Below are 26,040 nucleotides of genomic sequence, written 5' to 3'. Positions count from 1 at the left end.
GAAAGTAACGGGAAAGACAAATGGATTTACACACTTACAATATACAGAATCTACGAGTCTGACTCTTAAGAGTATAATTCAACTTGTTAATTATTACGGTATATGAGTTGCAGCGCCGTACACTGGGTGTTCGTTTACTTCTCCTTCTCGTTGTCCTTCTCCTTGCCCTTCTCGTCGGCCTCCTTTTCTAATTCCTTCTCTTTTTCATCTCCCTGTAATGATAGGAACTCAATCAGAACGGAAAACAAGACCAATAGACTATTATTTAATCAGGAAACAAGTTTCATCTCAAAAAAATAAAATATTTTTTTAATTTTTAAAGCTAAGTCGAAGGTTAGACAAAAGTATTGAAACGTACCTTTCCCTTCTCCGGCTCATCGGGCAGGGGCTGCTTCTCAGCCGGGCCGGTGCCCTCCTTCGTCTCCTTCACCTCCTTGACCGGCTTCGGGAGATGCGCGTTTAGATCCAGGGTGGAGCAGATATCATCCCAGTCGTTGTAGGCGCGCTCCTTGATGCGGGACACCAGTCCCACCAGGTTGGGGAACATCTCGCTCATGGCATCTCGCAATGGGTGCTGCACTTCTTTGTCGATGAAGTGGACTTGTGCGAGGTTGGCGAACGTAACCACGTCCAGCTGGATCAATCAAAATCAAAAATCTTTTATTCAAACTTGGCTGCAAAACGGCATTTTTGAACGTCAGGGATTTTCATAAGACAGCCCCCAAAATGCCCACCCTTCACTATTTACATTTAAAAATATTGATTAATATGTTTACTAGTTAGGACCCGGCTGCCATTACATTCTCGGCAGTCGTTACGGGTAGTCAGAAGCAGGTAAGTCTGACACCAGTCTTACCAAGGGGTATTGGGTTGCCCGGGTAACTAGGTTTAAGAGTTCAGATAGGCTGTCGCACCCGTTGCAAAATACCATCTGTAGTTTGATGAATTTGTGTTGGTTTGCAGGCCCAACAGATGGCACTGGTCACAATATCAATAAATCGTTAACAAATTAAGTGTAGTAGTTTTTTTTTTAAATTTCCGGTATAATTGTTTCAGTTACTTAGATATTTTTTTTTCATTACGGACATAAATCTATGTATGTATGTAGGTAGCGTATACTTACAAGAGTCGGCTCATCTCCGAAAAAGAAAGGTCTATCTGACAGAAGATCCGAAAGAACCCGCAGATCATTTTTACCAAACTCAAGAATCTCTTCCTGGGAGTGCACTCCAATGCCATGAGCCTTGGCTTTTTTCATGCCCTGAAATACAAGATATTCATTATAAATATTTATTCGTTTGTACTCTAAAAGCTCTTAAACTACTGGATCGATTTATTTTATTTCCAGGCTGAGAAGCAGTATACTATTATCCCAGGGTATTTAGTTCATCTATGTATATTCTTTTATCTATATTCTATCCAGGGACTGGAAGTACTTTCCACGAGATACGGGTGAAGCTACGAGAATCAGCCCGTAAATAAAGAAATATGTAATATTAAAAGTTAGATCGAAAAAGTAAGTAACAAAGTACAAGGCAAAACGAAGCTATAAAAAGTGCAGAAAACTAGTCAAAGGACTTTTATCAAAGAGCTTCTTTTAATAAAATGCACTGCGTTATTAAAAGCGCTGACGTCAGATCTTTTTAAAGAAAAATTTAATTATGGTTCAAGTTATGTTCAAGTACAATAGTCTGTTCTAGCCCTTGTAGAGTTTCACTTCCGCTAGCAGATTATCAAGATTTTATTCTTTAACGTAAGACCTTTTTCATCAGTCTCCAGCGTAACAAAGGAAGACTTGATATAGTCTTATAATATGGGATTTGTGTAGATCAGAAACGAAACTGCTCGTAGCATTAAATTGAAGGTACTTGGACTTGCCGTCTTTACTGTCCAGTAAATGAAGAAGAAGCTTTAATTTACTACTGGGTAAAATGTATTGTAAATATATGTATAATATGTAAACTTATTTATCTCTTCCATCGCATAATTTTCGAATATTAATAGTTATAGAAATTTGAATTCAAGTGTATCAGTAATGATCGTTAGTATGGCCGAAATAGGTCATAAACTTTTAAACAAAGGCCAGTATTGAATTAAGCAAACCTAATAGCCGCCTAAAACTTAAGCTTAAAACCTACGATTGATATGTTGTGAGATCCTGAACAGAAATGAGGTCACATCTCTTTGTTCTAAGAGATGTGGCTTCTGACAATATGTAACTAGCAAAAAACCAATAAGGCTTATTAGTACTCTCAGCACAAATAAAGGTATGCCCTAACCCTTCACTTAGGTCCCTTTGTCTATTGGGGCTTTGTCTACTTGCCCAGGGGCCAGCGATCGATAGAGACTGCGTATAGTTCTAGGACCTGAATTACCTCCTGAACCTACAAATCCACTAGTAAGACGACCCCGACCGAAATGGCCAAGACGCTCAACAGGTAAAAGGCGGCCCTCTCAAGACAAAGATCCGCACAACGTCAAACATACCAAGATACTATTTTGGCAATAAAGAAGCAACTGGTTTGCGTTAAAGGTTAAAACATTGGCTGCAGTAAGTGACCTTTGACCTATTTCGCACAATGACCGAAAAATGAGAAAACTGTTGCTTTCTTCTACTTGAAGGAACAAACAAAGAATGGGATATGTTGCTGCACTTTCAAGGATCGTCCTTGAGCATCCTTTGCTAATTGGGTCAACCTTTGTATGTTGAGGTCAACCAGGTTTAGTGGTCACAAAGACTGCAACGCACCGGAGCAAAGAAAGAATCATTTGATTTAATTAATCAATCAAACGTAAAACCTCAATGTTCTAATAATGATGTGACCTATTTACACGTAAAATCTCAAAAATTGAAAATACATTTTTAAAAATTCAAACTTATCTATTAGCGAATTATCGAGACACGATGCATAACATTCTTTGTTTACAGACAAACACAAGAAATTAAAGTGATAAGTAAGCGTACATACCTTTCGGGCAGCCGTCAGCTTGTAGCAGAAGTTCAGTATCGGGTTGGGAAGCCGAGTGTTGAGCGCGTTCTGAAGATTCACTTGATACCCCTTGATGACACTCTCGGGATACTTAGCGCGCCACCATAGAACGACCCAAGACAGATGGTTCTCCACCATAGAGATCATAGCATGAGCCACGACACGTTGCTCCGGCGTCAGAGCTAGAATAACAATCAGGTCATATCAAGCAGGACAGCTAGCCTCTATGCACATGCGCGACGGCACAGAATATCTAGGGAACTAGGACTCAGCCCGGCCGGAATTCCTGTTAGCCTCCGCTGAATATAATAAACATCAATACTGAGCTGCGAGCCCCGGCCAGCCTTCATCGATGACGCACGTAACAACCTAATTACCTATATATCCTACATAGAGAAAACTTTAAAGTTTGTTGAAAACATACATATGTATATTGGGGACCAAACAAAGAACTACAACATCTCAAGTCAATGATGGTGAACTTATACTTGATTATGATGATCTATCGTTCCTAGACAGTGGGATTCTTTATTTAAGATGATACCTATTTATTCATAAGTTGGCAGAAGAATGGTTTACTCACAGGCATCGAGGTCTTTGTTGAACTTTTCGGACAGCTGCTTGATAATGAAGGTACTGTCTGCGATCTCTTCTCCATTCAGCTCCACAAAAGGCAATTGGCCCTTCTTGGATCGAAATTTGGCTTTGTGATCTACATTCTGTAAAGAAAATATATAGTCGTTATAAGCATTATCAAATTGTGTCTTAGCTAGTGTGGTAATTTTAGATTGTCTAAAGTGAAATGCAGTCGCATTTTATGATTTGAAAATATTAAAAATTCGCACTAGATGCAATGCTCATTACCAACTCAGCTATAGTGTTCGCTTACAAACATAATTACAGTAACAGGTATCCAAAATTCAATAAAAATACCCAATTATTATATATTAAGTTACGACTCAAGGGTTGATTGATACAACAGAAAACGTAAACGATAACCACGTGAGCAAAAGAGCTGAAGATCTTTAAATCTGAACACACATATTTATGTTCAGTGTCAATTTCAGACGATTTAGATATTTTACAGCCACGGTACTCGCGGCATTGTTTGAAAATATACGCGCTCATATTGCACCTGCTGAGATACGTTGCGATATGACGCGTGTGATTCTATACGCTTGCAAAATTCATAAAAATCATCAGTTTTACTTTACTTATCACATGACAAAAGCTTCCCGCGCCACAACCAAAACTCATATGTGTACAATACAATAACTACCTGAAACTTACATAATAAATTAGGCAAAGAAAAATTATTTAATTTTGCCACAAGTCACTACGACAGAAAACGGTACTTTTATTCGCAAATATTTTATTTTAAGACCAAGCTAGTTAATAAACAGGTAAGGTAGGAAAGCATTTAATAGAAAACTTGTTGAAGCCGGATATTGCTATCTATTTTTAATAACCAATATTCCTGTTACATGAGAAAATCGGTCAAGTGCGAACTAAGCACGCGGGGGCGGGGGGGGGACTTCGATTTCTTCATGCCGTTTTCCTTTACTATTTTCGTCTGTTCAACAAATTATATCTGGTTCTGATAAACTCTCGAAAAAAGATCCGAGAACACCACATCTTATATTATTTTATTCATTGTTTTGGGAAGAATGTAAGTACGTAAGTAGCCGTCATCTGAATAAAATCACATGAGCGAGCACTAGGGTTCATAAAAATGTAACTGTACAAAGATCAGGCATTTATTTTAAGGTGTCAAGATATATTATAAGTATGACAGTGTAGTTAACTGTAACTCTTTACCGATCCTCTCGAAATGCATATAGAGAGTTGCAACCTAATTGCTACCAGCTACCATTAGTTGCTACGAATTGCTCCTTGAAGATATTCAGTGCGAAGAAAAGGCGCAAAAGTCTTGAGTTTTTTTTTTCACCCTGAGTTGCTACCTTATTAATCTACACTTATAATAAATCTGTAGAGAATTCAATTATGTACATTGAATATACTTCCAAAATATATATTAGGGGTGATTAGTGTTCGATACAGATGCCAAAAATGCAATCAGTAAAATTTTTGTCTGCCTGTCTGTATGTTCGTTATGGAAACAAAAACTACTTGACGGATTTTGACGAAACTTGGTACAATTAATTATTCTTCATACTCCTGGGCAGGTTAGGTTATAGGTTTTCATCACGCTACGATCAATAGGAATAGAGCAGTGAAGGGAAATGTTGGGAAAACGGGAGAAATTACTCAATTTTTTTTTAAGCTTTCGTCGCGTGTGCAGCCCTTATGGTTAAAGCTACACCGAAACCATGTATGACGGAAATGTTCTCCTTAACATTATGGAACACATATACCATGGCAGCATATGTCTAACTTTTATGGTTGGCTCACAATAACACGTGTAACTCTCAATAGCTTAGCAGTTCGAAGCTTTCTATTTATATTTGTCTACTATTGCGTATATAATACTCTCACTGACACTAATTTAAAAAAGTTAACATTATTACGTACTTATTCAATATAGAAAGAATCATGTAAATCGGTAAAGAAACACCAAAACACCATGAAATACATGAAATAAATCACACGTGGATATCGAGTCATGCTATAAGGATCATTTTTGAGCTACGAATTTGAACTAAGACGTTCAGTCAGAGCAGTGGCGTAGCGTGGGTACCTGCCGCCCGGGGCAGTTGTCGATTTTGCCGCCCCTTCCCGTGTATTTTTTTTTAACAAGTGTTACTGGCCGTTTGTCATTTTTAACCGACTTCAAAAAAAGGTTTTTTTTTTGTATCGACGTTAAAAATCATCAAATGACCCTTCCCGCTGTGGGTTAGCAGCGGCGAGGGAGTGCCAGACTCTTACTGATTAAAAACCGTCGTGTTCTGTCGAAGGCCTTTTATGTTTTATGGTAACTCTTTCGAACAACCCGCAGCCCCGGCAGAAGGGGGAGGTTCTCAAGTAGACTTTTCTTTTATATCTTTGTTACTTGATTTCTGGAAGGTATTAAAATTCCAAATACGAACGCGAGCGAAGCGAGCGGGAAATTTTTATCGGATTTAAACCAAAAATTACGTAAAATTTAGCCCAAACGTACTTAACTTTTGCTTGTTGACAGATGCAAAAATAAGGGCATATCGTTTTTGAATACGCGAGCGAAGCGAGCGCGAAATTTTTATCGGACTTAAAACAAAAATTACGTAAAATTTAGCCCCAAACATACTTAATGTTTTGTTTGTTGACAGATGCAAAAATAAGGGCATATCGTATTTGAATACGCGAGCAAAGCGAGCGCGAAATTTTAATCGGACTTAAAACAAAAATTACGTAAAATTTAGCCCAAACGTACTTAACTTTTTGTTTGTTGATAGATGCAAAAACAAGGGCATATCGTTTTTGAATACGCGAGCGAACCGAGCGCGAAATTTTTATCGGATTTAAAACAAAAATTACGTAAAATTTAGCCCAAACGTACTTAACTTTTTCTTTGTTGATAGATGCAAAAATAAGGGCATATCGTTTTTGAATACGCGAGCGAAACGAGCGCGAAATTTTTATGGGACTTAAACCAAATATTACGTAAAAAGCCCAAACGTACTTAACTTTCTGTTTGTTGACAAATGCAAAATCAAGCGCATACAGTTTCTGAATACGCGAGCGAAGCGAGCGCGAAATTTTAATTATTTTTTATTGAAGACTCAAAACCAAAATAACGTAAAATGTAGTGTCACGTGTGTTTTAAGTACCAAATTTTAACAATAATTAATTTTAAGTTTTAAAAGTTTCAACTTGTTTAATGTTTTGTTATTGTTAGACAGTTTTATGTAGCGCAGATACTAGTTGCGAACAATTTTTTTTTTAATTGGGTAAATTTTGCCGCCCCCTAAAAGCTGCCGCCCGGGGAATGTGCCCCCCCTGCCCCCCCCACGCTACGCCACTGAGTCAGAGTGTTCAACCGTGGTTCAACCTTATTGACCGACAATAATTTTATTGACGACTTTAGAGACATATCTACATCAAACTTAAAATACACTTATTTATACAAACAACTTTAAACATTTTATTTATTTTTACCATCTTTTGTTGTTATTTTATAAAATAGACAAGTATTAGTTATTTTGGCAATGTTTAAAAATATTCGTTCAAGTTTCAAATTATTAATTGTTTATATTTTATTGCTATTTAGGTGAAGTAGTAGTAGGTACGCGTAGGTTTAGATAATTGGATAGGCTGGTTATTATTTCGTTCGTCCTCTTTTTGCACAAAGTCCGAATCTAACGCGCACGAAGTCGCTTGCAGAAGCTAGTTAATTAATAAAATTAAAAAAAAATACATTTTGCGCCTTGCAAAAATAAATCAGCAAGTTGTCAGTTAAATACAAAGTAGTACTTTTGACGTAGGCGCTGTCTACCTATCATATCAACGTCTGTATGCCAACTGTCGGCCGACTATTTGAGTGCAGTGTGCGGGTATTCTAAGGGTCCGTTCAGACAGACCGGCTCGGAGAGCATCGGCGCGCATTTTTCTTTTCACACAGACCGGAATCGGCTCCGATCGGCTGCGTGAGATGCAATCGGAACCATACGTCTGCAAGACCGAGAAAAAGTACGCGATCGGAGCCGGTCGGCTCCGGTCGTCGGCTCCTCTTATTATTTCACACCGAGCGCCTACGAGCATTCCTAATGACAAAAGCAGTGCACATGCAAAAATAAACCTTTCTTCAAATACTAAGTACTCGATTTTCAACGTGTTAAGAATTTGCTCTCCTCTCCTAGCCGGTCTGTCTGAACGGTCTTTAAAAAAAGTTTATTTTATACGGTTTCAGGTCTCTTTTTAATTTAAAATTTTATTTTGGTAGCGTCAGAAAGAAAACGGCAGCTCAAAAGAGGCCTAAAGGAGCGAGGCCTACACTAAATCAGGCTCTCCTACCATCTGCCCATCGTCAGCAGTTTGTTTTATTAAAGTTTTTTCAATGATTTTCTGTTATGACTTTCATTCCAAGTTTTTAATACTTAGTAAAAAAAGATTAATCACACATGTTCAAAGACTATTTCATGCTGATTAATTAATTCCCTATGTAAGCTTTTATTAGACTTATTTTCCTGATGTACAATTAACTATGTTTGTCAGCTGTATATAGTTCTGATTCTACAATACAATAATATGGCAACGTCGAACTGATCTGATGATGGAGCCGGAAGATATGAACTGGAACTTCATGATAATACCGTATCACAGCTGTGTTCGGACTTGCTAAAGTCTTGTAATTATTTTTACAAATTTATACAGGCGTCTTTTCTAGTGTTTTTTTTTTTTACTATTAATTTATTATTTTATGTTTCCACCAGACAAGGAGTCCCGGATTTTTGGAAGGCAAGCCAGCACTATATTATTCTTATGAAATGCTTTCGTCATATACCTATTTTTCTGAAGTGAATTTGGACAAATCTTAATTATGATTGTACATAATACATTTATATGTCGGTTAATCTTAGGTTTTACTGGAAAAACTTAGGATTTACCATAGTTCGGGATTTTACAGTAATATATATCGGGTGTGTCGTTCATAATCACATTAAATGAAATGCGTTAATATACTGGTTAATATATGTCGATTAACACAAAGATAAAAGAAAAATAAGTAAAAATAAAAAAAAATGTATTTTTCAAACAAAGTAAATGGAATAAAAATGTGCAAAAATTAGAACACCATATAAAAGTCAGTCATTACAAACAACTGAAATTCTCCCTTGAAAACTGACAGCTGTCAACTGATCAAAACATACGATACTCCTAACTTTATCTCTGCTTTACACATGATGTTGTAAATTATAAAAACGAAAAATGACTCGTGGTTAAATCACTGAATGGATTAGGTTATTTATTTTACAATTCGCCATAGAATATCATAAAGTATATATGCGATATGATTTAATGTGATTGTGAACGACACACCCGATATAAAGATATTTACTTCCAGCATATATAGATCTGATCTACGAAAATTATGCAGAAACAGCAATAAATTATGATAACATCTTCATTCAGGAAAACTGTAAATTATGGCGTTGCGTTAAATCCTATGTTAAGCCTTCTACCGCGCTTCTACGTAAAGACCCTTCTGATCACATCTTTGTCACCATCAAAACAATTTTAGAGCATTGAAATAACTACTCTAGATTCATCACAATCCGTCTTATTCCATCAATGGTGTGGTCGACTTTCAGTCCATTTAACTGATGCAATTGAGTGCCCTTCTAACCCCCTCAACCCAGTTACTCTTTCTTAGTACTTTCTGACTTCTGGCTAGCAGTAACGATTGTCAAAGATGTGCAAATGATAGCCGGGACCCATCAATTTTCGTGCCTTTCGAATCATGGTGGAACTCGCCATGATAGGATGGTCACCCATCCACGGATCGACCGCGCCAAGCGTTGCTTAACTTTGTGTTCGATCGACCCGTGCGGCTGTTATTTACCATGAACTCTTAATTCATGAGGTTTCCAACTTGACCCTAACTTTGCCGGGTGCTAAAAATATTTTAATCAGGGGAGTAAAGTTTCTTCACACAAAGAGCGGTCACGTTGCTATTGGAACAATGTTGTTCAAATTGTTAAAGTTTATAATTTGTAAGATTTCTCATGACGTCTTTTGTACTTCATCCCACGTGGTATAAAGTCAAAAAAAGTTTGGGATTGTTAGTTGTAACCACAGAGAGTTAAATATGTATAGGGCTCGGTGGGACAGGGCCGGGCGGCGCGGGTGTGGCGGGGCTGGGGCGGGGGTGAGGGCGGCGGGGTGTAACCGTTTGGTTTATCTGGCACGGTATCCATGACAACGGGCTCCAGACTTCGCGCGGGCCGCCGACAGCGGGGAGAGCAGCTGTATTGATTTCGACTGGCGAGGTTCACCGGCCGGCAGCGGCCCCGCCCGTCGCGCCTCTCATCACTGAGCCCCGGCCATCATTATCAGTTATTATTATCAATCACGTCCTATCATACCATATATCATTATAGATGAATTAAATCTTCTACATCAAGAGCCAACTATTATTCATATGTATATGCTTATAATAAAGGGTCTCGTATGGATGAAATTGTCCTCGATAATAATAAATGACATGTGTAATAATTTATGACATGCCTCTGTACGTTACGAGCAAAATGTAAATTATTGATTTTATTGAGGCCAGGCCATATTTAGATATCCTTCTTTTAACAAAGAGCGGCCATCAGTAAATGGAGACAACATTATAGACTCAGCGATATAATAATTAATTTTTATATATTTTTGTACACGTGGGTCCTGGCTGTATTCTTACATGTGTCATTAAGGTCTTACATAGTTGTCACTTGTCATCCACAATAAAATAGAATACGCACTGCCAGTATTCGCCATTATCATTCGCCAAGCAACAAGAAAATTATTGGACAAAACTGCAATTTTGTTACATGTTTGCGTGAGCTTTGTTTATTTATACAAAAGAGAAAGTGTTGTATAAATGTACAAAAATGTATAATGTGAAAAATGATGTGCACAATACATAAATAATATGTTAACACAGAGTGTTCATATTGAAAACAGTAAAAGTTTGTCTACTCCAGGCATAGAGCAACACGGAGGGGAGTAGCCATTGCGTTTTTTACCGATACAAAACTGTCTGTCATTTTTTGCGGGGGGAAATCACACATTCTCAAATTCTCACACAAAAACATTCTATGTCACTACGAAACGCACACTCTGACAATTGAAAAATACACTAACAATTTCACACACACATTTAAACAATCCGTGTCATAATAGTATAATAATATGACGCAACTACACTAACAAGTCCTTACACCCATAGCTGTACAACTGTCGATACGCATTATCGATAAATTCAAAAACTCGGTTAGGGAAATTAGCTTTAAATTCAAAGGCAGATATTATTATTGACTTTATTTATTATGTATAATCAAATCACATATAACAAATAAAATTACCATTTTTTTTTAATAACATAAAACTAATCCTTTTTAAAAACTACTGATAAGATACTGATACGGAACTATCACTGGTTTTTAAAATGGATTAATTTTCTATAAATATGACGAATACATTTTTGGGGGTTTGTTTTTTTCATTAAGAAAGAAATTCTTGTATCAGCATATTTTTGCATTATTAATCTTGCTAATTCCAAGTTATGATTTGTAAAATCGTTTTCGTGTGAATGGTAACTGATTGAGGGAAACAAGTCTTTGCCAATAAATTGTTTTAAGGAACGTGTCACAACTTCATGTGTGGTACAAGATCGTGTAGGTTTATTGTCGTCACTTAAATGTCTTCTTATGTCTTTTCACAAATCCGGCATAAAAGTATAACTTCTTTTGAGGCATACAGTAACTTTCCTTTGCTTTTCTGGTGAATTAAACTTTTTCATCAATCGGCCCAAGCAAACCTTTAATGCACGTATTGCATTTAATTTTTTGTTGAGAAAATAACATATCCCGCTATGTACTCCACAACTTTTTCCGCAAAGGGGATAAAAAGTTAGAGCTTCAATCTCATCAATTAAATCGTCAGTAAAATTATCAAAATTGTGTTCGTCAGTAGCGTCATTGCTATTGTATTGTCGTACTGTTGAAGCATTAATTTTTCTAGTGCAGATGTGCAATTCAGTATCGTAATTTTTCCAATGGAATGCAGTTCGTTCCGTTTCCCGTTTGTGTTAATTCTGTATTAACAAGAATTTTTTATAAATTGCTTCAAACTGGGAGCTTGAGGGATTATCGCAATAACCACCATGACTCCTTACTATGGAAAAAATAGTTCGAGGTGATCTTGGCTTATCCTATGTAGTGGCATATATTTGAGGCCATTTTGTTGGTTTTGTATTAAATCTCGAAAGATAGATTTGGTACTCTCAATGCAGATCAAAATCCTAAAAACCCGTGTATCGAGGAGAATCTACTAATTTAATTTTATGCGACTCCCCGTTGCGTTTCTTTACATGGGCTGATAAGCTCAACAAAAGCTTTGAGCTTCATCCATTTTCGAAAAGCTTTCTCAAAGTTTTCATGGTTTAATGCTCTTTATAACCAGTTTGACGTGACCGGGAATCCAATATATCAAAACGTCGTTTATCAGTGAAATAAACTTCGCAGTTGCAGTTGATCCATTAAACTCCGATAAATGTAATTCTTTTCACAAAACAAAAGCGCATCAGCAACACTTCCGCTGAACAATTGTGCTGCAAGGCGAACATTCATTATTTTGTTTTGTAATAAATGTGATTTGCTTTTAATTTGTTAGCCATGTAAAATAATTCTTCTTCCTGTATTTTATGTAATGCTTCCACAAATAACCATTGAATTTTATTTTCATTATCATCGTAAAAACATTTGTAGTCACAAAAAGTGTTTCTAATTAATTTTAACATGTGACTTGGATCTAAAAAAAAGTGAACTCGTTGCCCCGTTGTGGGATCTAATATAGTAGTTTGCAATTTATTTGCAACTAAGCAGCAACCAGTTCCGTAGCCATCGCTAAATTTGCTTTTGCGCCGTCACACGTTAACGCTTTTATTTCTATTCCGGTTTCATGTACTAATTCAAACGCTTTAGTTACAAGTTGAGCTTTTAACTTAGCACTTGTACCTTTAACTAAAAAATATCCGATTGGGACTTTCCATGGAGTATTAATGCCTACTAATAGAAAAACTAGGACATCTGTAGCTTCATCTGTATTATCAGTTATTAAATCGAAACCATAATCAATATATCCGAATCGTCTGTCACCACTTGGATTGTCATGTGATTGTGTCTTTATTTTCATTTCATCGAAAACTAAAGTACAGTAAATTTTACTATGTGGATTGGCATCGGCTTTATATTTTAAGGCCGCCAAGGCTTCTTTGGTAAAACCGGGCCGTCCATCAATATTACTATACCATTTAGTTAAAGTACGCGGAGCAGGTAAACACGTCCCAAACGTTTTACGAACATACTTGTAAGCTTTGGGGGAATAAAAGTTGAGAGTTAGAGCAAAACACCTCAGTTCTGGTGAATACTTGGCTCGTGAGAGCTTTCCACTTTTACATTTCTTTAATTGACGCTTAATAAGCTCTGCTTCTTCAACGCCTATTTTTTCCAGGACCATCCTTTCCTCTTTATCTATCAAAGCTTTTTCATCTAAACTCTGAAGAATTTCTTCTAGCCCAGCAACTTTTTTCTTTAAGAAAAGATTTTAGCTTGTAGCCTTTTAATTTTTTTTTTCTGACAATCTAATTGTTGCTGCATTTTTCTTTTTCTTGGTGTAAGTGCAGTAGTGGGAATTGAAGCAGATTTTTTAGATGTTTCCTTTGACTGAGTCTGAAAACAAATGAATAAATAATTATCTCTTATCATATCTTTACATAATTTACTTAATCTCAACAGTAAAATAGAAGGAATGACAAATTTATCAATATGCGATTCTACAATAAACGATTTAAAAACAACTCACATTTTGAGGAGTTGACGATCTACACGGTGATGTCAATGAATTAGGAATAGTCCGAGTGTCATTAATGGGCCCATTAGATGATAACCTCTCATCTGGTATATTTAATGATTGTCGATGATTCTGGAAAATTAGATTAAGTTTAAAAATGTAGGCTTCATTTCACCACTATGACTAACGTCAACGAGGTACATCATGTGGAATGTACTATTCGTTTACCTAAGCTAGTATTATATTATCTATGACCTTGCACATGAATAAAATAAAAACTTACGGAACAAATACAGTTGGCGGTTGGTTTGGCGCCATCGACTAATCTCCTCCTATTGTTCGCCAACACTTGAAAGTCAGAGGTCTTAAAATGATTTGAGCAAATGACACTATTTCTTGTGGGAATCCAGGTTGGTCTGTTATGAGAAAATGTCTTCCATATATTTCTTAAATTTGGATCTTTAGGAAACCTGCAATATATAAATAAAAACACATTATATGTAGTTGACGTTCTCACTCAGTAATTTTATTTAAATCAGAAAACCTAATCTCAAAACTTTCTCCGATTTGACTTGACCTTTCTCATTTTCATCGATAACTATCTACAAACAAACCGGCAACAACACTCGCTCGGTGACAGCGAATTCTAGGAAAAAGACTCGGATCTGTCGCTCGACCGATCCGCGTTTTGTATGAAGACGCACGGCCTTAGTTGGTAAACAAATCCGAAACAACACGATTGATAATATTGCAGTTTTTAAGTTTATAAGAAGTAAATAGCAATAACGTAATTAAAAATTACTTACATATGAAAGGTAACGCCATCTTTTTGTAAATTTGACGTGGCAGATCTCTTTTTGCAGCAAAAAACAGAACAATTCGGCATTTTTTACGACGACGTCGATTCACTCACGCAACTAGATTTAGTCTAGCGAATAGTTTAGTTGCAACTAGTTTTATTGTACGCATAGGACCATTTGGACTTGTACTTTGACAGAGGGGAACGCCTGTGTATGGCTACTCCCCTCCGGTCCGCCGGTGGCCTGTGTTGCTCTATGACTCCAGGCGATAAAAATATGATAAGCTGAAAATAATTCTTACAAAATTTGTACAGAGAAAGACATTGTTCGAATGGCTACAATGTAGAGGATAATGAGCTTAGTTTATTAAAGTAACAAATAAGCTGTCTGTCAGGGGTCGTTATCAGTGTATACTTAGAGGCAGGGCATTTTTTGTGTGTTGGCATACAGATAAATAGTGAGTATTAAAGTATAGTTCGAGTAGAGGGCTCGTGGCTCCGGGCCGGGCGGCAGGCGCACCCCGCGGGGGCCGGGGCGCGGGGCCCGGGGTTGGTCGATGGCCAGCCGGGCCGCGTGTTGCCGGGCGGGGTCGCGCAGGCGCTCTCGCCATCAGATTCAGGTCGAAGCCCTCGCGGTTGCCGACCCCCGCGTCTAGGCGTTCCCTCACCTAATCATGACAATTTCAACAGACCAAGACTCACTCCTATTTGGGCACTATTAATCTCTAAATAAGATATGGGTGAAGAAATTAATACGTACTGTTATAAGATAAGCTTCAGAAACATTTCTTAGGTATAGATGACAATGGCGCGATGACGCTTACAAAACGGCTCAGGGGTTGAAAATAACATTTTTCAAACAATCTTTTGAAATAAGTTACGCGTATTGTCCTAATTATGTAACAATCACGAGACCTATCTAGTTATGCATGCAGTATCTGTCCCAAACATTATAACATCTTCTAGTCTGATACAGCATTCGCGGTAACGCCGGGGTGTATGGCTAGCGCTCCCGCGACGGCCATCCGTAGTGATAAGGACTTAGTTAGGCACATTGTATTAGATTTATATTAGTCTGAATAAAACTGTCGTCAAGACTCCTTCTCTTGGGTGATCTGATCTTGGATGTTCCGATTATCAAGTTAAAAAAGTCTTGATTGTTCTCAACTTGGGTCGGCGAGAGAGGGTTGGCCCTCAACAAAGGTATTCAAAGCGATGATTCTGCTATTTAACACAGATTGTCTAAATATGTGAACTAGCAGCTAGATAGAACAAATAACGTTCATTGAATTACGGCTAATTTTAACAATGTACGCTACTGTTAAGTATCGTGTGTTAAGTGTAAACATCGGCACAGCGCACAATGTGCTACCAATGCTACCGTTACTTAAACAGTATCGTTCGGGGAACGATCCAGCCATTGTACTACAATTTCAGTGTTCAGTTTATTGATTGACGTAAGCAAGTACTAGGTTGAGACGCGATGTTGTTACTACATGTATCATCTACATATCATGCTCAAATAACTATGAAAACAGTTATTTGAGGAATTCAATAATTATGTTTTATGACGTTCCAATTCAAGGAGCTTCGTATCTTACTAGTGACATATAGTATATTGCATGTGTAGTAATTTGCGACTCAAATGCAGCAAGCATGTACTAAAGAGACGGAGATATTTTACTGCGGACGTGATAAGGGTTTAACAACCTTGCGAAGGCCTATAGTCCGACTGGAATATATTTTAACTAGCTCACCTTCAGAAATACTGTTCTTGACTCATTATACTGGTACACCGGCTGTACTCGTAAAGCTTAATAGAATATTTTTATAACATGTAAGTGGTAGTAACATAACATAGCCATAAATATACATGTCTTTGAGAATACCAACAAGTTTAAGAAATGCTGTTTGCGAGTGCATGCAGTTTATGAATGAGTTCTCATCGAGGAATGAAATATGATAGTGGAAATGAGGATAGTGGTCATGTATCGGTGTATGCGTATGGTAACAATGTCCGTCGGGCTAATTTGACACTCCCGTAACTTATTTATGGTAATCTCCGTCGAGTCGTTTGTACAGTAAATACCAAGGCGACAAAATTGCTCACCCAATGTTCTTTAGCTTTATTTTTGTAATTAATTAAAAGCTTTTGGATTATATATAGATGTTTAATTTTATTTAAATTAAATGGAATGAATTGGAACAGTCTTTCCAGAGCTTCCAGTGCACGGTTCCTGTATTTCTCATGGTAATCTTTCTTTGTAAACTTCAAGAGTCTCAAGCTTATTGGCTTGGTTTATGACTACAAGAAAAATCCAGAAATTCTAAAAAGGCTAAGCAGAGTGGTTTCGCACCGCCACCAGTACGAATTACCAAAACTATGTTATAATATCGCGTTCTTGAGCAAAACGATAAAAGCTTTTAATATCAATTAATGCCTTATTTTGTAGGTATCTGCTTTATAAATGAAAAAGCTGAGTTTTACAATCATTTACAAAAAAATACATAGTTACTCCCAAATTCAATGGGGTGATTAATTTCGCACCCTGTACAAGCAATACGACCCTTATTCAAATAAGATTTGAATTATGATGAACAGTTATTGCCCCTCTCATTTCGTATCCATCTAAAGAACTAGACGAATAGTTATGTAGAATACTTCAGGCTAAAGGTAGATTATGTAAATAACAAAAGTCCAGCAGACTTCCACTTTATGATCTGGCATTGGCAAACAAATTTTAGATGGCAACCTACGCATCAAAAAAAGGTTAACATAAAACCGTCTACCGTTACTCATCAATTGTTTACTTAGGTATGCACTAAGGGGTGACTAAGTGGCATTTTCCTGTACAAGGACTGGTGTCCGCGTGGGTGCACGCAGGTACTGTTCCGTAGTCATCAGCATGAACAGTTCATCGTATATTTCATTCATATATATTTTTCCTGTTATCTAAGCGCGCGAAAACAAAACACAAACGTTCATCGTCAATAGGTATGTGTGCGTTGTTATTTGCGGCTCTCCGATTGCTATGACAGATGTTTCTACATAGATGAACTTTCAGCTTCATGACTGTCTCACACTTCAAATTGAATGTAATTATCATCGTAGGGTCCCATGTTGTATTGAATTGGGGTGAACGTTGATGCATTGTATCACGGTTTCTAGCAGTTGTTGAATTCGTGGTAGAATTGCTTTATCAAGTCCCGAAGGTCTCGGAATAACAGCGCCTCCTGAACACCCCGATATTAAAAGAATAAAAATCAGTTTATCTTAATCTTAACTAACCAAAACCACTAAGAGTTTATCCTGAACGCCACACAAAAGATTAGGTACCATTATTTTATCGATACAGAATTGTAAATTGTAGATGAATAAAATTGCTAAACTTTTCTTGTAATTCTGAAACACAGAGTGGCAAGATGACAAGCCTGTGGCAGGCTCATCTCAAAGTCCAAAGTTAATTTCAAAATGGGCCTTTGCAGCTCCTATGAAACGTCACACTAGTTGTACGTAAGATATAAACAACTTTATAACCGGCTCACCTGCTTCCATTGATTGCATATACACCTAGACTTTAAAATGAAAACAAGATTCCACAGTAGAGGTAGTTTTGACCGAGCCATGAACGTGACACACACCTGATAATTTCCGCTCGTCATTTTTATATTAGGTCAGTTCCTGTGCAGCAGTGAAATGTTTACAAGTCATGGTCCGTTAGCCACCATCCTTTATTCATGGTGTAAGCACGGTCATGACAGTGGAAAATTGGCTTATTTCCACTGTATCACTAGCTAGGAGTCAACAACATGGCATGGATACAGAAAACTTTGAAATTTTTTCTGTCAAATTGTTCTTCAACTTCCTTGTTATATTTGGTTGTTAAAATGAACCAATTCCGTCCGCGTTGCAGATACAATAGTAAGACAATCGCTTTGTCGAGACAGTTTCAGTTAACCAGTTTATATGTTATATTAGCAAACGACTGACTTATCAAGAAACGAACGTGAAGACCTGGGCATTATGATGTCGGCAGTAAGTGACTAGCTTCTCATGATAATAGTCTCAAGTAGTGTTGGCCGGAACTTGAGAAAGTGCAGCCGACATACCGTGGCAGCACGATTTCATAGCTCACTGGCTAACTCGCTGCTGCGGTTTCTCGATCACATTGCAACATACATGTGTTACCGATTTGACTTACTCAAATCGAATTTGAATCATAGTGTTCTAGTCAAAGTTTTCGGTTGACAACAGCTGCAATTAAATAATACGTGTCAATTGTTTTGAATTTGTGTCCGATCTAGAAAAACCACGGATGACAAAATAACTAGAGAAAAAAGAAGCCTTATTTCAGCCTGGAAACGAGCTCCAAAAATCTACAATTAACTGGACGCATAAAACGGGTAACAGTATCCCAAACCCGTAAAATTAATGTTGCATTAGGAACGCGTTTCAAATAATAAAGATTACAATAGTCAAACTAATTATTATGAGTTACGTGTCTACTTTCATTAATTAGGTCACAGAGAAAAATATGGTGGTCGGAGTTCCTTGTGGGGAGCGTTGCGATAACGCTTAATGAAGGTCGGACTATAACGGTGCAGGTGCTAGTTAGTACTACTAATATAGAGCCTATCTGTTTCGAATACGAATCAGACAGCTTTGCAAAGTAGTATTAAGCAAGGCGCACTTCCGTCGTGCGTCGCGGCTAGGGCTCGAGCCTCGGGCCGCATTCCTCCACCAAATACGTAACATGAAACACGACGCTCAGCGGGAATAATAAACGCATTGTTGCCGATGCCTCACAAGCGAAATCGATTACACACAATACAACGCACTATTCCACGTTTAATTATCTATGTGCATATACCAACTTTAAGTAAGTACTGACAAGTTGTAGGTACTACTTTGTTTAAAAAAAGAACTTCCACTCCTCCACCATTATTAGTTACTAGAAACTTTATGAATTTTTTTCGTTCGCAAACACAAAAAAAAGTTTACATAGGCGAACGAGTTCCGCAAACTTCGTCCTCAAACTTTTTCAGAGAGCCTTATAGCGAATGTTTCCCTCAAAATATGTACTAAGAATAAACCTCTAGCCAACTCTTCGCTCTCGCTAGGAATAGGAACTTTCTTCGCGTAGAACTATAGCGCTCGAATGAAAGTATGTCGCATTAATTAACACATGTTTGTTTTAAGTGCTTGTTGGCACTGGCAGACTCGGCGTTTTCAAAGCGTTTTCCTAAATGCAATTACCTACTCACGTCCCTAGATTAACCTCTCTGGAAGTAGTTCAAAATTGAAACAAGTTTCTTATGAAATTAAAAATCTTCTAAAACCAACATGACGAAGCTGTGTACCGAAGAATGATAAGAATATGAAAAGACGACATAGTTGTGCTATGACTGGTCACAAAAAGAAAAGAACCGGTCACAAGGACCTTCTTATTATTTGTAATTGTTTTAAAACAGTGCCAGAGCACACAGACTATTAAATAGCCGGAAAGGATGAATTTGAAAAGCTTCTAATGCAATGACGTGCGTATTTGGAATTCGGAAACAAAAGCTCATCGATATCTACTCAAACCAAGATAAGCTGGAAAAGATAAACATGAAAAGGACAGAACTGATGTAAACTAGTTTAAAGTTAAACAAAGCGTTCGTTAAATAAGGATGTTTACGGTCTTCATGTATAACCATTTTGTAAAATCTGTTTATCAAACAATTAATATGGAAGTTGCCCCGATGCCAATACATAGTAAGTATTGTATATAGTTAGTAATTGTGACCTTACGTTAACGACGCAGCAGACTTGAATTCTTGGAACATAAGTCACCCATCAAGAGTCGAGACTGACATACAAACAAGCTGTTTATTTTGAATTATTATGCATTTATTTAATATAGGCGCACTATGTACATGCTAAGAGAACAGCACGCAATGTTTTACAGCGAAGGGAGAATAGTTTGAATACATAAATGATCCGATTTATCAAACTAGAGGTAGTATACTCCCCAATTTTGGTAACATCGCGAAAACTGGTATAAACGCAAAACTTTAATTTGAACTTTCAATTTAAAGATAGTTAAAGATTATTTAAATATTTTTTTTTTATGATGTTAAGTGATTCTGTTAAGACCATGTTCTATAGAGCTGATAAGATTAAATGCGATTTGAGATTTTATTATTTATTGTATAATTAACATTTTCCTGAGTATTACATATCGGGTTTAAGCTTAAACAATCGCAAGCAAAAGTTTACAATTACACACCATGTAAAATGAAATCGTTGGTTACAAAAAAAAACATGATACTTGAGAAAAAAGGTTTACTTATTATTTCTTTGTAGCTTAAGGAACACGTTGTGATATTAAACAAATATTTCACTATCGTCTATCTTGAAAATTAATGTGTAACTGTGGGTCTCTATTTGTTGAATCGCCGCCCATCGGAGCTTTGGAGTTGAATGACCCTAGTCCGCAGTGATCATGCGTTACTTACCTACAAGTTGTGTTATCTACTCTATCTTGTGCCTACTTGGGCGAGTGGCGAGTGGCGAGCCCGTGGTACATTCAATGCGCATCATGTTGTAAAAGTACTTACAGATCTTCGTAGTGAGAACACATGTTCAGCGGGCCTGTTGTTTTTTTGTTAGGGTCCCGCATTTCAGAGAAGTTATTGTTTGTCTTTGTTTTGATTTCGGCTGAATCTTTGTAGGTTTATTTGTGTCCCGGTTTTTCAAATGCACAAAAGTCTCTGATAGTTGGACGATTTTTTTTTTTGTAAATTTAGAATGTTATGAAATCTGTTTTCTCAGTTTCAATATGAGAATCAGAGTGTCTAATCGCAGAGAAATACCATGTGCCTTAACAAAGGATGCATTCAAGCAGCACCAATTATTATTTGATTAAGCATTAATCATCGAAGTCTACGGTTTCTATTAAAAGTTAAATCAAAAAGTACGGAACCACTGGTTCGTGAGTCGACTCGCCTTAGCCAATTAAGTACATACATTAAACGAGCTTCTCTTTTTATCTTGACCTCAACATATTAAATGACATCTTTGAACACAATTAATTATGTCTGCCTGGGTATCTTGGCGTATTTGAACGCTCCAGAAGTCTGGTGACTCGTTAAATGCTCTCCTCCATCTTGAAAAGCAATAATGCGTACTAAAATATATCTGTATTGTCATAAAACGTAAGCTCCCGTGTCACTTATGGTCACCATTAACGCTATGGTAACCTTATTCACGCCCTGTCCTCATACCGATTTGTCACACTAATTAATTTTACAGTTTTGTAAGAGTTTTACGAAGCAGGTTAGTCCTGAGCTGTATTTACCATATTTTAATACTTATAATATTCAATTCACTTATTTATTAGATATATCATTCTAATAATATTATATTTAAACAGTTCGTTAACAAGCAACTGCTTTCTAATACATTAAGTTTTCGATATCAAGGCCGTGTCCTGATAACAGTATATTTTTACCGTATTAATAAAATTTACAACCAAATTAGTGACACGAGTTATTAAAAGCCTATAATAAGTGACCAGCCTAAAATGAAAGTCGATTTAGTTAATTATGCGAATGTTTTGTGGCGTGGCTGTGACATATTATCGAGTTTTATTGTTCAGTGGTGTATATGGTAAGTATGTATACAAGGTTAATACTAAAGGGCAATGGCCGCGGGCGGATACAGCACGTCCTACACCCTCCCTCTGGCTAACGAGACTACACCACACATGGATGATTATAACGTGTCTATTATTATTACATCCAACATACTTGATCGGTGTACTCAGAAAATTTTACTAAAATACTGTACATAGGTATTTAATCTGTACTTTAATATAATAAAGAGGAAACATATTGTTATGTTTGTTTGTTTGTTAGTGCCCTTAAGATTCCAAAATTACTGGACCGATTATACAATTATTTCACTGTTGGGAAACTACACTATCCCCTAGTAACATAGACTATATTTAATGCTTTTTTAAGGAGTTCCCTCGGGACACAAGTGAAACCACAGTTGCTAGTTCTAAAACAACGTATTAATTTATATTGTCTTACAATTATTATTCTATTTTTCCCTAAAAGAGATGTTCTATGCTTAGTTACCTAATAATATATTGTTGTCAATATTTGTTTGTTTTCCTTCTCAGTTCGTAACAGTTTATTGTCTTTTGGAAAAGCCAAGTCGGTATCAATTAACGTACCTAGCATATTATAAGAAGGCTAGTGAATCGAGATCAAATTGATAGTAAACCGTATTCTGTTTAACGTCGAGTGAAAACCTCGGAAATATATTTTTGCTCTTTATCTCATTACTCTCTAGGAAGATACGTCTTTTGTACTTACGAAGTTTTCACCCTAAGGCGTCTATGGGGTCGATTTAGGAAACTCAAACTCTATCTCTAAAGCTTAGTGGTAACATTTGACAGTGAACACTCATTCATATGGAATATCGTACCGGAACACCCAACGTTTCCGTTCCTATCCAGGCTTGGTAATCACCGTTAGCAATAGCCGTAAGAATTAGGGCCAGTTTTATTGAACAGCGAAATCAAGAAAGGAGGATACGGATTGTCTATGATATGATTTCCGTATGTAAACACCCGACGATTGACCTTTTTTGGATTATCTATGCCGATGTTCGTTTTTGAAAGTGCGAATGGTTTAGTGAGGAGAAATAATGAGCTAACCGTATATTCTGCTAGAAGCTAGCCAAGTATAGTCCGGCAGATATTGAAGTAAACTCCTATCTCAAGAAACGAAGTTCCGTACCAATGTGAGCTGGACGACTAATCGGTAAGCCTCAGGTCCGCCAGGATCTGTTAGATTTGTTGCCATAGCAATAAACTATACGACTATTCTGTTGAAGCCAACAGCGGACTCAATACCCACCGATTACAGTAACACCGGAAGACTCAGGTATTCTGACGATTGTCTGTTGAGTGTCAGACTCTTACGAACTAAAATCCAGCATGTTCCTTCTTAAGCCCTTTATGTAACAGGGCCGCGGTAACTCTATCGGACTATCCCGCAGCCTTGGCAGATTCTGGTGGTCCTGAAGTAAGTATACGACTCCGTTCCTAAACATGTCGAAATACCGCCCCTTGATACCAATTTCAATAACGCAAATAAAAATATCCAATTACTGTTCCCGGCTGAAGTACGTAAGCAACGGTTATTCGAAACTAAAGATCATGTTCACTTGACGCAAAGAAAAACCTCATACTTATCATTGGTGTATTTAAATCCGTTTATGGAAAGTTTTTACTTAAGAAATAGGAAGAAGAAAGATGATAGGTACTCCAGGTTTAACCATTAAAACCAAATGACAGGACAAAACGACACGTAAATGTGTGCTTCTCACGTCTAAAATAATGGAGGTTGATAGCTGACGTGATATTGGAGACGATGAAGTCGAGGTAACTCTTCAACGGTATGTAGCAATATGCCTCGTGTTTGGGCTTACTTTACATATTGGCGAAAACACACCGAGATTTAGGTTTCTTTGCGGAGGTAGAAATTGTATTTTAGTTTTTGTGCACTCTTTGGTGGTTTATGCACCTTATGACCGCAATCTCTTGTTTTGGCTTGTTTAACTTAAGACAATGAAAAGCAAAATGAAAAAGCTTTTTACAAAAAATACCTACAATAACAACTTTTCAGAAAAAAACCGTTCTCTCTCTCTAGATGTCGATGGCAAAAGTGAAGTTTTTTACCCCTATACATTTTGGAGCCATGTCAAAGCCGCGCGGATCGATCGATCATACAACATTTGGCGCGGTCGGTCCATGGATGGGTGACCATCTTTTCATGAAGAGCTCTTCCGTGTTTCGGAAGGCGCGATAAATTGGTGGGTCCCGGCTGTCATTAGAACATCGTTGACTATCGTTGAAATTCTGACATACTTAATGACATAGGAGATTGAAAAACCAGTAGAAATTGAAAATAAAAGCTAACTGAAAAGCATACTACAGTAACATAAATAAAATCGTCGCCATAAGAAACAATAATAATTAAGTAATTATCTTGCAAACAATAAAATACATAATTATAAATTGTCTAATTGGTGGAAGTGTGAAAATAAAAGTGATTTGCCTAATTAGTTGTTTTGCGCGAAATATGGTCGACGCACGCGCCGAGGCGTCGTCCGTGGGTTCGACAAGTCGGCGTCATGAATGCACTGCGCGCGCAGGCGTGAAGCGGGGGCTAGGGACGGACGTCTGGTAATGCAATCATGGAGGTCTATACCGAACCAGGATATATAAAAAAATAATTAAGTACTATTATAATAACATAGCGTAACTCCATCCGTACCAAAGCGTGGTATTTTTTATGAATAATAACTTATCCTTAATTTTGACCAATTATTCCCTACGATTGAACGATTTTAAATTAAGAATCGCAAAGCCAATTCGCCGTAATTATTTTCATCAAAAATTGTTGGTGGTTTCACATTCAGTTGTTTAATTTAGCACAAATGAATATGAACACCATGAACTTTCAAAATATAACAACAGCGGAGCGAATGAAAGATTTATGACAGAAAATATAAATGAATCTAAAAATTATGAATTAAAAACACGCTAGCAACTTAAAATAATACAGTAAATGCACTTACCTCGTATTTGATGCCGGCCAAACGAAGCCATGTTTCAACTTTCAAGCAGTAGGGCGACGTCGACGGCAACAAAGGAGTCCGCGAGAACTGATACAAATAAACGATGTCTTTCTCGAAGTTAGCTTTGTGCACCGTGATCTTAGGTGGAGCCGGTTCTACTTTCTTCTCCTCAGCTTTTTCTTCAACTTTTTCTGCCGGTGGATCTTCTTTAGTTTGTCCATTGTCTACCGGCGCGTCCTCCTTCGCTTCCTTTTCTTTCTCAGTATTCTCGGGAACGTTATTTATTACTTCTGTGGCCATTTTGCAGGCAAAATGCTTTGAACCAGTCTCTAATAAGTTATCGCGCGCACTTTAATTAACACAAAAGAGCAACGCTAAAGATTTTTAATTATAATTCACTGCAATGCAAGTTAGCGAAACGCGCGTTCCCCACTGCTTAAGTTGTGTCGCTGACTGCGCGGGGCCGGGCGGCGGTATTGCGGGCTGCGCGGGTCGCGGCGGGCGCTAGGGCTGGGCAGGGTTGGGTTGGGCCCGCGCTATTTTGTATTTTGTAGTTAGTTACGCCGTCAATGTTGCCAATTTAGAGATTTCGATCCAATGCATTTAGAAAAATTTACTAAATAATTTAATGTAATATTATTATAAGTAAACAAATGTAATTTTAGGAACCATTATAAACGAGGCTAAAGTCTAACCAAGTATTGATAATATGCTGTAACCTACATTAACTATCGTTTCATCTAATATAATATTAAAGAATTATGCGGTTTATTGAAAAAAATCTCGTTCATTGCATCTTACCACCTCACAGATTTTTGTTTTATCAAGGCACTATCTATTTCACGTGGTTTCTAACACATTGCTTATGGACTTTTTTGTAGTGACCCGGCTTATTGCTCAATTATACAGGTAGTGCCACAAAAAATACTTTCACATTGATAATGTTTATGCGAATAGTAATAAAATATCCAAAATAAAATTGATCACTAAATTATCCAAAGGCACCAGATTTTCGGTAGATATCTGTTAACTGGTAACATTTTCGATTAGCACCAATAAAACGTTATTGTGATATTTTAAGATGGCGGTTTGCGTTAGTTCGTCTGATAGCCGCAAGC

General features: G+C 37.2%; 1 protein-coding gene and 1 long non-coding RNA gene across 3 annotated transcripts; both read right to left on the bottom strand.

The window, feature by feature from the left end:
• LOC110373855 (failed axon connections) lies at positions 1-25,370 on the bottom strand. The gene is made up of 6 exons (XM_021331268.3): positions 24,923-25,370; positions 3,574-3,709; positions 2,970-3,172; positions 1,124-1,261; positions 359-634; positions 1-212 (listed from the first exon to the last, which is right to left on the bottom strand). The coding sequence occupies exons 1-6, from the start codon at positions 25,220-25,222 to the stop codon at positions 135-137; spliced, it is 1,131 nt and encodes a 376-aa protein (XP_021186943.3). The 5' UTR covers positions 25,223-25,370; the 3' UTR covers positions 1-134.
• Positions 12,271-14,561, bottom strand: LOC135117286 (uncharacterized). Of its 2 annotated transcripts, none has more exons than XR_010276765.1 (3): positions 14,291-14,561; positions 13,497-13,954; positions 12,271-13,363 (listed from the first exon to the last, which is right to left on the bottom strand). It is a non-coding gene; the product is annotated as an uncharacterized LOC135117286 (long non-coding RNA). The 2 variants fall into 2 exon arrangements; XR_010276766.1 differs by having other exon boundaries at positions 12,271-13,616; positions 13,768-13,954.
• Positions 25,371-26,040: the final 670 nt, after the last annotated feature.

The sequence above is a fragment of the Helicoverpa armigera genome, chromosome 1 (genome assembly GCF_030705265.1).
Source record: "Helicoverpa armigera isolate CAAS_96S chromosome 1, ASM3070526v1, whole genome shotgun sequence".
In the NCBI taxonomy this organism is placed as follows: Eukaryota; Metazoa; Arthropoda; class Insecta; order Lepidoptera; family Noctuidae; genus Helicoverpa; species Helicoverpa armigera.
This window is presented reverse-complemented; position numbering and strand designations above follow the sequence as displayed.